We start from the raw sequence: 12331 nt of genomic DNA on the forward strand, positions 1-12331 counted from the left end.
ATTCAAATTTCAGTGCTCATCAATAAACTGTTATTGGAAGGCAGGGTCCCAAATCCTAGCCAAGTTGCATAAGGATATTTTCAGTTCATGTCTACATGTAACATCCGCTGATTTCCCTATTACCTCTGCTCCACACCTCACAGGAAAAACAGGAGAAGAGTAGCTACAGCAGAGTTGGCACTGACTATGAACCCTGAAATATTTCCTATCTTTTCTCTAGAAAAGGTTGTTAACCTCTACTCCAAATTGCCTGCCTCATCTCCAACAAATAAGACCAATGAATAACCTAGGTGGGATAGTTGATTCAAACAGTAAATGGATCCAATATTTGAAATACAGGCTAATCAGCTTATTCGAATTTAATTTCCTAACCTGAACAGCATGGATATCTTTTATAAAGCTTCTTACGATAATGTTTAAAAAAAAAATCATCTGGCCTTTTCCATCAGAGAAGTTTCTGTACTTTGAAGCCATTCCACAAAATACAGTGCTTCCCCAGTCAAAATAAATACCAAGACCTAGGAGAGAAAGCTCAGTTCATGGACCTCTGGCAAGAACCTGGTAAGTCTGTGTCTACCACACCCTAAAAACACACACAGATGCTCATGCGCAGTCTCTCAGGCTCAGACCCAAATTGACTACTAACGAACTCTAAAGCTATGAAAAGACCCTGAAAATATTTGTAGGGAGAGAAAATACCGTCTGAGATACAACCACATACAGTACCATTCTGGATGCTGCCTACTCTACCGCAGGTGTGATGCCCCCAGCACTGTGTGCTTGCCATAGTGACTTTTCCAAAGTCCAAACTATCATACCACCCCTTGCTGAAAACCCTTTTCTAATTCCTCACCGTCCAACCTGGCTGGCAGCCACCTCCAGCCAGCTCACAGATCCTTTTTCCCTTTGGGTCTTTGCATGGCCTAGTGTAGGCCTTCCTCTCCCCCCCAGGCCCTGGCAGCAGACTAGCTCCCACTCTCCACTTCTTCCAGAAAACCTGTCCTGAATCTCCAAATCCAGATTCTGTGTCCAGCCCCTGGCCTCCCATGGCACCATGAGTTGTGCATGTGGGACATTCTGTCACTGTGCTGTGACCATGTCTGGCCATCGGTCTCCTAGGAAGGATGTAAACGCCTGCAGGACAGTCCTCATCTATCTACCAGAGCTGACTCTAGCAGCAAACCTTGGCCCTGGGTTTGTGAGTGCCAAATCACAGTTCTGAACTGAATGGATGAAGGTAAAGGAACAAGGGCCTTAGAGTAGCTGGGGACCACAGCTGGGTACTTCCTGGGCTCCTCTGCAGGTGGGAGGTGGGGAAAGTTGTAGCGGTGGCTATTTGTGACACCAGCTTCAGAGTTCCTAGCTATTTAGGGAATGACAGTTCCACAAGGCATCAGCAAGCTCCTTCCTTCCAAGGTGAATAACTCTGCTGGAGACAGCCCTGCAGTCTCCAGTGCTGTGAGTCGCTGCTTATGAGACCAGCAAGTCAGCATATGTCCTTAAGTTCTGGGTCTGAAATGGACAGGGCACAGGAGTCAGGAGAAGCTGGCATTTCAGAAACAGAAAATATGATACCCCAAGACTAGGGATGTAATTCTTTAGGATCAAGAACTTTTTTTCTTCTTCCAATGCAGTATTTAGAAAAGAGACATAAAATGATAAAATGAGCTTGGATTCTTTAAAAAAAAAAAAAAGACCTGGGGGCTGGTGGGAGTGAGGGTTTGTAAAATTCTATCGCCAGAAGCCCACTCTGTGCTGAGCCAAGCTCTGCAATCCAAGGCTTGTCCTTCCTCTTTCCTGCATCCTGCTTGCCCCTCACTGATGGCTGAAACGCCCACAGGCATCCCAGAGCAGGGCAGACAGCAGGAAGTGGGTCTGTTGACCAAGTGTGGGTGACAGCCCAATGCTGCTGTTTTTACAGCAGCCTACTCACTACTTTGAAGCCCATTTTTCTCATGTGAATGGAGAGAGACATCCCTTCCTCATAAATGTGAGACTAGGAGATAACTCAGTGAAACATCAGCAACTCAACAGAGGACTGCTGTTGTAGAAAGGGATTTGAAGGCAGAGATGAGACCACGATCAGCCTGTTGGGTAACAGTGCAGACCACTCTGGTTAGACATCAATGTATGAAAATGTTCCAGCTATTATAGAAACTGAAATGTGGTTTGAAAATGTAGATCTGGTTTCTGGGTTGTTTGTTTTGCAGTACTGGAGACTGAACCCAAGTCCTCATGCTTGCCAGGCAAGCATTCCACCACTAGAGCCATGTGTCCCAGCCCTTGGATTTGTTGTGTCGTTTGTCTTTTTTCTTGGCAGCACTCATGTTTGATCTCAGGGCCTTGCCCTTGCCATGCAGGCACTCTACTACTTGAGGCATGCCCCAGCCTTTTTTGCTTTGTTAAGTAACCCCGAGACAGGATCTGGAGCTTATGCTTGGGCCATCCTGGACCACCATCCTCTTTACCCTTCCCATGTAGCTGGAATGGCAGGTATGCGCCACTGCACCCAGTTTTTATTGGTTGAGATGGTGCCTCATGAACTTTTTGCCCAGGCTGACCTCAAACCACAATCTTTCTAATTCCTGGAATTATAAGCACACTGGGTAGATTTAGTTTCTTTACACTCAAAATGGCATCTTCTTAGATACTTAGGAGTGGCCTGCGGTTCCTATGCAACCAAGGAAACTGAGGCAACAGGGGATGAAGTGTGGTCTTTGGTGACTGGATAGGAGTATGGCTTGAGTCATGCCAGCCTTACCTTGCTGGGCTTTTCTTTGCTGCTGCTGCTGGTGGAGCTGAGGGACCGCATGCGCTGCTCCTTCTGCTCCTCCACCTCAGACTTGAGGTGCTCGATGTGTACCAGGTAGGCCTGCTCCTGCGCCTCCCGCGTACTCAGCTTCAGCTCCAGAGCCTTTTTCTCTTTCTCCAGTAGGTATAGCTGTGCCTTCAGCTCTGCCATCTCCTCCTATAGAGCAAAGAGCACAGAGCCTGAGTGCCTGTGAGGGGCTACACCAGGTATGTATGAAGGGATACCTGGGCTACAACCCAGGGGCCCATGGTAGAGGAATCACTCTGACGCTGGGTATAAGATGATTTAGGAGGAGACAGGACAGCTGTCCCCACACATCTAAAGGACTGACATGTAGACAAAGCTGTGTGCTTTATTTATCACTTTAGGGACTCAAACTGAGATAGATATGTGGCTTCAAGTTATAGGTGAGCAGATTTTGTTTCAGTATAAGAAAAACCTTTCTAATGGTTCATGGAACCCCAATGGGCACACCTGCCTTGCTGGAAACCCTGTGTGAGCATCCAAGCAAGGAGGGCTGGGTCTCACTGAGTCCCTTCCATTTCCCATTGCAGGTTCTATAGCACAAGCTACATATATGATGTCACCCTTGGGGCTTTGCACCTGAGCTAGGCTGATGGGAAATGCCCACCAAAATAGCATCCTCCAGCTCTTGTCTACTTCCAAGGGAGGGCCCAGGTGAAATCAACAGAAGAACCTTCATCAGACAACGTATGTGTGTGTATGTGTGTATGTGTGCGCGCGCGTGTGTGCTAGGGACTGAACCCAGGGCATGTGATGGACCTCTGAGCTACACTCCAGCAAGGCAACTTCTGAAAGTTGCTAAAAGAACTCAAATAGTTGTTTTCTGTGGGGAATAAGAAGTAAATCTAAAATGGATTCATGATGTCCTGAGACCAGGAGCTAGAAAACAGTGACACGTAGCAGTCTTTGTTGAACACACAGCCCTCACAAGAAGTCACTTGTTTAACTTCCCAAAGTTGCAGGGCACCACCAAGACCTGTCTTGTTGCTTTGAGGCTTGTCCAGAAGTCACTAGTCACTGTGCTCAGGGACCACTCAGAAGAACAGCTCAAACCTTGTTTTCCCTGAAGATCAGACACAAAAACCAAAATGAAAGAGGTTTCCAAACCCAGGAGCCTTCTCTCTCAACTTTTGCCACCAGAAGGTGGATTTTCTAGGATCTGGCCACTATGCATCCTCAGCTAATGTGGCCAGCTACTTCCAGAATGAACACAAATGCAAGCTTGAGAGAAGACATGGTAAATGTCCCAGAGGACAGACTTCCACAGAGGGGCTGGCAAGGTGGACAGAGGCAGTAGACCAGTCTGAAAGCCGTGCTATAAAGGATCTTATCCTCATCCATGCAAGGACAGGCTGTGGCCAGACTAAGTATGACCCTTACAATAGCGGGGGCTCTCAAAGTACTGCCAAGAGTAAGAGACTAGAAAACTGTCTTTCTGGAGACATGGCAAGGAAGCCTGCCATCTCTCAGGGAATGGGTGAGAAAAGAAAGAAAAAGCCCTCTTGAAGAACAAAACCTCAACATTATGTCATGTGTACGTGTAAGTAAGAAGCCCAAGCTAAGAATATACAAAAACTAGTAGTAGTACTCTGAAATGCATAGGTCTCAAGACATCTAAACACAGGACTCCCAGAACATGGAGATGCAACTCCATTGAAGACGAGCCTGTGTGCATGTTCACCCAACAGAGATGGCAAGAGTGGTGCTGAGGGGGAACCAGCAGATGCAGAAGTAAGTCAGCATTTATAGCATTAAAGTAACAATGTGAAAAACTGGGAAGCAAATATTTCCATAAAAGGGATAAAGGAATGTAAGGAGAGCAGTGACAAAAGTGACTCCATTTTGGATGAGAGAGATGCTTTAGAAGCAGACATGTAAAAGAGGTGTGGGAAACAACAGGCTTCTCAGAGAAGTAACAAGCCCCTCCCCAAAATACACAATGTAGCTGCACAATGTGGGTAGTGGACCCCAAGGCCAGGACGAGTTGGGCAAACTTTCAAGGCCAAGATGAGCTGACCAGACCTTTTTGGAATGTTCTGTTTGATAAGGAGAGGGATGGACAGGTGGCCAAGTTTAACAAGAACTGGCTCAGTGCCAGCCAATCACAAATATAGTTTCAAGGTAGAATAGTTTAACCTAAGCCAGTTGGTGCCCTATATCATCTACTAGACTTAAGCCATTGTTTGGCTTAGCTCTTTCACTAAGTCCTACTTATCTGTGTGCTTTGCTATCCTTTCAATAAACTTTGTGCTTGCTTTACTCTTGGTCTGATGTCTTCAGTCATCCACTTGCCAGGGCACGATCTTGGGATCAACAATTCAGTATCAGGAACAGGAATCCCAAATGAAAGGATAGACCATTCTATCAAGAAGAGTGGACTGCAAGGGATCCAAGCAGACAAGCTCGAGATATAAAAGTATTCACCAAGATCATGTACCAGAAGTCAAAAGCCCTAAAACTTGAGTTTCTCAGCCATTACCTCCTAGAACAAAATGGTGAAATCCAACAGTATCTACTGGATAACATATTTGTACAGATGAGGGCACCTTGGTGAGCACACTAGGGAAAGGGAAAAAAGGAGACGGGGTTGATGTTTAGCCTTCCAGAAGTTCACAGGAGGAGAACCAAGTCAGAATGAGGGCAATGGCTACCCTAGATCCCCAGGTCCAGATTACATACATGTAGTTCTCTTCCTCCCAGCTTTTCATAACCTTTACTCCTTCAGAAAATTTGTAAGATGAGTACATAAGTTATTTTCAAGTGGCAAAAGAAATATCAGAGCTTTCATTCCACAAAAAAATGCTTTTTTCTGGCTAGAGTAACAATGAATTTGTTCCACTACATATTGAGCAGATATAAAAAGGAAATCCTTAGTCTCTCTCCAAACAAAACATGTTTGGAACAACTAACGGAAGGGCGACCTCATGGCTCATGCCACAGAGTGCAAGGTCAAAGGGGTTCCCAACCGAGGACAAGGTCACTGGGCTTATGGACCCAAAGCCTGGCTTATAGGCAGTGAGAGAACTCAGCTAGATAACAGGAGGACTCTCTAGGGAAGGGGACGCAGCTAAGTTGGATAGATGGAGACATGCAAGTCTGAACATGAAGTGGGAGAGCAAGGAGAGAGGGTCCTGGATTCCTGCATCTGCTCCTACTGCCCCGAGCCTTCCCATGCTCCACCAAGACTCAAACCCCAGGGATGCGCTAGGCTAATCATCCCAATGTGTTGGGATGACTGCTGCTGCCAGCCCCTATTCCCTGTCCAGAAGCAGTGTGACCAGAGGTGGGGATCTCTTCTTCCTGGGAACAGTACTGACCCCAATGCTGGAGATATATTATGAGCTATTACCTCAGCATTGCCATGACCCACTCTGCCTCTGGTTCCTAAACTGACTGAGCTCCAGCTTTTGCCCCTGGGGAATGCCCCTCTCATGCCTTAATTCCTGAGGCATGGACACAGCAGACCCCAAGGCTGTTCATCTCAGGCCTCTGTCTATAGGACAGTGGAGTTTGGAATCAGGTCTGGAAGCAAGACTCCTAGTCCCCTCTCTCCAGCAGTCCCCCTCTCTACAGAGATGCAGGCTGCAGTGGGAGGAGGAAGGCAGTGTAACTGTTTGCCAGTGAGGGGTACCAGCTTTTCAAGAAGGCATGCCCTGCTCAAGACATGCCAGCAGAGAATGCAACCCGCAGGTGAGCAACTCATGTTCTCAGGGACAGTGGCCTGACAGTTCTGCCAGCCTTCATTGGAGGGCACTAGGTCCCTCAGCAGAGATCACAAAGAGCCCTGAGAAGGCTCCACACCACTCCCAAGGCACTGGGTGTCAGGAAACCAGGCTCTCTACCAATTTCTGCTGCTGGCCTCACTTTGGTGTCTCCTTACCTCCAGCGAACGTCAGTACCAGCAAACCAAGTAGTGCTTTCCAGCATTCTTGAGATGGACAGAAGCTCATTCTACCCTGCAGAGTCTCACCTGGCTTCTCTTGGGAGGTGTAAGTGTTCTAGACCTGGGGGCGCCCACAGCAGCCTTGAGAGGTCAACTCCCTCTCCAGGAATATCCACCCTTAACACTCCCCAAACTGAAATCCATCCTTGTCCACAAAGTGAGGACCTCCTCCCACAGATGCAACTGAACACTGATAGGATAGGGTTGACGTCTCATGTGCTGCCCGTGCTCTCCAGACCTGTACCTTCATGGCCATCAGCTCCTGCATCAGCACGGCGTTCTCCAGGTCCAGTCTCTGGCTGTCTCCCCTCGGCTTGACATCATAGCTGAGCGGGTCTATATGAATGCTCTCCAGTTCTAACATGGTCAGCTTCACTGCAGCCCTGTCATTCTTGAGCTGCTGGATATAATCCTTCAGCCTTTGCTCATCTTCTTTTGTGAACTCTGTGTCGCAGCTGCTGGCTGTGGAGCTGGTTGTGCTGGCAGGAAAGAGAAAAACCACGTCTCTAAGTCATTGTTGACAGATCTTTCCTTCTCACCCCTTTACCCCACCACTAATATGGCAGTCACAAAGTCTAAACCAAAACAAAACAAAAGCAAAAACAACAACTCCTAGGGGACCAAGGACAAAGTAGGATTCAAGGCTGTTCAAGTCAGGCCTCCCTCAGCATGGAAGGAAATCCTTGCCTGCACTCAGCTTTGTGATAAGCCTGTTTGTGTACCAAACCCTTCAGGAAGCACTCAGGAGCTCACCTCCACAGACTGTCATCACTGATGGAGGGACAGGTGTCCTGTTGCCCAGGTAAGTGAGCAACGAAATTAAAGCAAACTCAAATGGTGATATTGTTCGCAAGACATCCCACAGGGGAAGGTGTGGAGATGTCCTCCCAGGTGCACCATGTTTGACATCGAGGGCTGGGGACAGCAGGGCTTCTCTTGTCAGTTGTTGTTGGTCTAAAGAATGACATACTTTCCCATAATCTGTGACTCAGGCATGAGTTTAATGCACAACTCTAGCCTCGCCTTTTATTAAAAATACTTTTTTAAACCTCAAATGCATGGAAACACAGAGAATAACCAACGCCCAAGTATGTCTACTCATATGGCATTTTGTCATAGTTTCTTCAGATTCATATTTTTTAATTTAATTTTTTATTAGCATATAATAGTTGTGCAGGGGATACATTGTGGTTTTTACATATGTGCTACAATGTACCTTAGGTAGATATTTACCCCTTCCATTGTAATCCCCAGATTGCTATTTTTGGAAATGTACCATTTATACTTGAGGTGCCCTTTCTTGATTTTCATTTAAAATAGAAATTGCAAAATTCAAATACAGAATTCTCTAGCTATTCTGCTGGAACTGAAATTATAATATTTTGCCAGATTTTTCCATTTAGCAGGACCACTAGTTCTCAGACAGGTCCCTGACCAGCCCCATGAGCACTGCCTGGTGCTTGTTGGGATACCATGCTCCCACCCCCTCCCACCCACAGAGAACAACTCTGGGAGTGGGGCCAGCAGTCTGTGCTTTGATTCAGATTCTGATGCATGCTCAGGTTTGAGAACCATGCCTAACCCACAAGACTAGTGGTCCTTTGCCAAATAGCCTGTGAGGTAACTGCACACTGTCAGATTTTCTAGGTAGAACCACTATGCTACAGGGTGATTCTGGTGGACTCCAGTGATTGCAAGTGGGACTCTGAAGTCAGTCAGACCTGGATATTCTCTCGGGCACTTCAGAGTGAATTTCCATCTTTCTGATGCAATAAAGAAGAACACTAAGAGCTCCCACCTCCCTGGTAGTAGGAACAACAAGATGGTTCTGAAGCAGTAGACCAGTAGGTGTGGCCACATGGCAGTTGCTCTAGCGAGTGAGCAGGTTCGGGAAGGCCACTTTCCTGACAGCTGCGCCCACAGCCACCCAACACCCTCCACCAGTCTCAGTGTTCCCCCAGGAGTCAATCACTGCTGACACCCAGAAAACCTCCATCTGAGGAGAAAAAAAGCAGCTAGTGCCTGAATAGTCTGAGAGAACGGGAGTGGGCTGGGAGTGACAGGCATTGTCCCCCCCTGGCCTGGAGAGGATCCCTGGCCAGGAAGGAAGGCTTTTGCATCACCTCCTTTGCTTTAACCATAGTTTTCAAAAATGAAGGAAAGAAGAGCAGAAAAATCTTAGTCCATGGATCCTACCCTGTGTTAAGATCAGAAGTGTACTCTGATCTTCAGCAGCGTGAAGGTGAACTTCAACACAAGCCTCACAGTCCAAGATTCCGCCAGCCTCCCTCTCTCCCTTCCAGGACACCGGCGGGGACCTGATCAGGCGAGGTTAATTACAATTCTGCCTCGTGCCCTACATGTCGCATGGTGGAGTATGATTATGACTATGGTAAGAGGAAGAGAAGCCACTGGCCTTTCCTCTGGCCTCCCGAGGGCTGCTGTCAGCTGCCAAGTCATCCATTCCCTCTCCCAGCTCGGAGCGCAGGATAAGCTCAGCTGTCAGGGGCAGTAAATCACTTTCTGCAGCCACGGATTCCTCCTCTCCTGCGGGGCTGGAGGGGGGTGTTGTGTGAGTAGGATGGAGGAGGAGTGCCACACATGTTTGGTTTTACTCTAGTTTTGTGAGGAGCTTGATAGGATGAGTGGCTTCTTTGGTGATGTGCATCCTGTCACACATAGCCAGGTGGACACTCATAGCTGCCCTCTGTCCACCCTGAGCACTGTGGAACATGCTATTGATGGACTCTCATCTCTTCTGTCCCTCTGCACTGGGTTCCGTCTCTGTCCTCAAGATCCCATCCTGCTCATTAGAGGAAAAAATTCATCTTCCTTCAGCTTCCTCAGCTTGCTGTGTCAGAAAGCTAGAGGACACTTCCTTTCTTTTGCCCCTAAAATCACTAATGGAGTTTCCCAGAAGGTTCTATAGCATCTTCCCTGGCCCTAATTGAGACAGGATTTCCATTAAGGGGCTGTTCATTTTCACAAGAGAAGTGCCATGGGTCAGGACAACTGTTTGGCTGAGTATGTGAAATTGGGAAGAGAGGGTGACATGGCATTTAAGTCACTCCCAGGTGGGAGTTCCTCCAAGCAGAAGTTGGGCTTAGTCAACTGCCTTTATCTTTTAATGTTGTACTGAAGTCATTCCCCTCCCCCCACCCCACCATCCCTCTTTGACAATGAAGGACTTTACAGCAAAGGACTAAAAACACTATATGTAAACTCCAAACCTCTCATACGTGTATGCTCTTGAATGATTACTACAATTCTCTAGAAAAAAAAATTGAGGTTAAATATTTTGTCTCACAAAATATGGCTGTCAGAAAACCTGCAGTCAGATAAATAAAGTCCTCAAAAACTGCCTGGGTCCAGGAAACTCTTGAGGACTCAGCTGATAATGGAAGTTGAAATAAGAAATAAATCCTACACATGCAGCCATTTTTACAGTTGCTGTCATAACAGTGTTGGAAACCAGGCATCTCTGAACAAATAGCCATCCCTGACTTGATCACTGATAACAAAATGAGATAGATAGCATCTAGGCTCAATAGCTACAGACAGCCAAACTGACAAAAACAGGGACTGTATGACCCAGTGAGGGCAAGGCTGTGGACAGAGAGGCCCATCCAGACAGGCTGGAGGAAAAATAACTGGTTATGGGGAGGGGGGGCAGTAGGGGAGACCATTTGACCTTAGAAACTGATGGTTTTTGAGCCAGCAGATTCAACTTAGAACTGGTCCCACAAACTGCACCGCAGGAACAGCAACGTCAAACTGGTGGAAAACGGCGCAGATGTCCAATGAGAGGAAATGTTTAAATACAAGGACAGCATCGTGATCCAAAAGAAAACTATGGAACTATGTAAAAGAATGACATGTTTGGGGGAAATGTCTGAGAATATAATGCTAAGGGAAAAGCATGTTTTAAGAGAGTTCACATAATTGGACATTGTGAAGTTAAAAAGTTAGATGTGGTCATGTTTTTATATACAGTGTGTGTGTGTGTGTGTGTGTGTGTGTGTGTGTGTGTGTGTGTGATGCCGCCATGTTTTAATTGATCTGCTGGGTCCCCACCTCTCCAGGTTCTTCTGCACGACATACCCTTTCCTTCTCTATCCACATGGCTCCCATGGGAACTGCTGTGGCCCCACGCAGCCATGCCCACCTAGGTTTTTCTTACTTGGCACCAGTGAAACCAGTCAACCTCCTATATAAATGTAGGTGGCATGCTGGTTCTTTGTCACCTGGGGAGGGCTGCCTGCAGCAGGGGGAGGATGTCAGCCACATGCAGGGGCCACACAGGCTAGATGTGGAGTCTTGGTGGCTGTGCTCACCTGTGGGTTCTTCTGCTGCTTGGGCAGCTCATGGGTACAAGACCTGGTATCGTTCTACTAAGACCACTCTTTGATTAAGCTATTTCAGCATATTTCTGAATTTTGCAACTCAAGATCTCAACTATGAAAAAAAATGCAGCAAAATCTGTGGAATTATAACCCAAACTGTTCTCATGTCCTAAGGGGGAGAACTTTTGCTTTGTGTACTCTGCATTATGGAATGCTGGGATTTTAGTTATTTTTAAAATAAACATGGTTCCTTTGGATTCAAGAAGTTAGGATGCATAGGGGAAAAAAAGCATTCCGTGTCTTTATCACCTTATTACCATACTCTTGCAGGACCTAAAGGGAAGTGACAAGGACATTTGAGCAGGAGGGCTAATCGCCATGTTGTCATATCCAGGACTGTCTCAGCTGGATGTTGGAACCTAATCCCCAGGACTTTTTGTGGCTTCTCCTGACACCTGGATGGGAATGTACCTCTGTTTTTCAGGAAAGATGACAATTATAGCCCTGTCATCAGGGATTTGTGGTCTCTGAAGCCAGCTACTGGTGGTGGCAAAGGACTGTTCTAATTGGATGAGTGCTCCACAACCTTTCAACGGACAGGATAAGATTTTCCTCAACCATTCTTTCTGAACCATGTAATTTTTCCTAACTTCAGACTAGGCTAGAGGGCACAGCTGGACATTTCTGGCACTCCATCACCCTCCCTTACAATTTGGGGAGCATGCCACAGCGGGAGTGGCTGTCCAGGCAGCATCCCTGCTACCGGAGGCACATGGAGGCTCCTGGCAAGGATGAAGTCCCCTTTCACACAGGGCTCAGCATGGTCCTTGCCTGATGCTGTTACAAAAGAGACTCGATTCCAGTCTCTGTGACAGCGGACTTGCATGGCTTCTTCTGTGGATTTAGGTCAGTGACTGCTTCTACAGAGTGAGCCAGAATCACAATGCTTGGTGTAAAGAGTGGGCTTGACTGAGGACTCCTATTTCTACTTCCCAACAATCCCGTCCATTGCCCTCTTTGTCACAACGGGTTGATAATCTATGTAGGCCATCAACATTGCCCAGTTGCTCTGTCTGTTAAGACAGTTATGCTTTCTGATGAAGCGGTGCACATCCCTGGGCTCCTATCTATAGAGCTGACTGAGGATTGGCTATCATTTTTACTCTCCTTGCTGGTTAGCTACCCTTCTGCTAAACCATTAGGCTTGTG

The 12331-nt window shown here is 47.0% G+C and overlaps 1 protein-coding gene across 8 annotated transcripts in view; it reads right to left on the reverse strand.

The window, feature by feature from the left end:
* The window catches only part of Mcc (MCC regulator of WNT signaling pathway), a 437017-nt gene that overhangs the window by 24394 nt on the left and 400292 nt on the right, over positions 1–12331 (reverse strand). For all 8 annotated transcript variants that reach the window (XM_074058872.1, XM_074058874.1, XM_074058871.1 and 5 more), the window contains 2 exons: positions 7024–7258; positions 2762–2968 (listed from right to left, as the gene is read on the reverse strand). In XM_074058872.1, coding sequence (XP_073914973.1) covers positions 2762–2968; positions 7024–7258 — 442 coding nt within the window. The remainder of the gene's footprint in view (positions 1–2761; positions 2969–7023; positions 7259–12331) is intronic.

The sequence above is a fragment of the Castor canadensis genome, chromosome 16 (assembly GCF_047511655.1).
Source record: "Castor canadensis chromosome 16, mCasCan1.hap1v2, whole genome shotgun sequence".
Classification (NCBI taxonomy): Eukaryota; Metazoa; Chordata; class Mammalia; order Rodentia; family Castoridae; genus Castor; species Castor canadensis.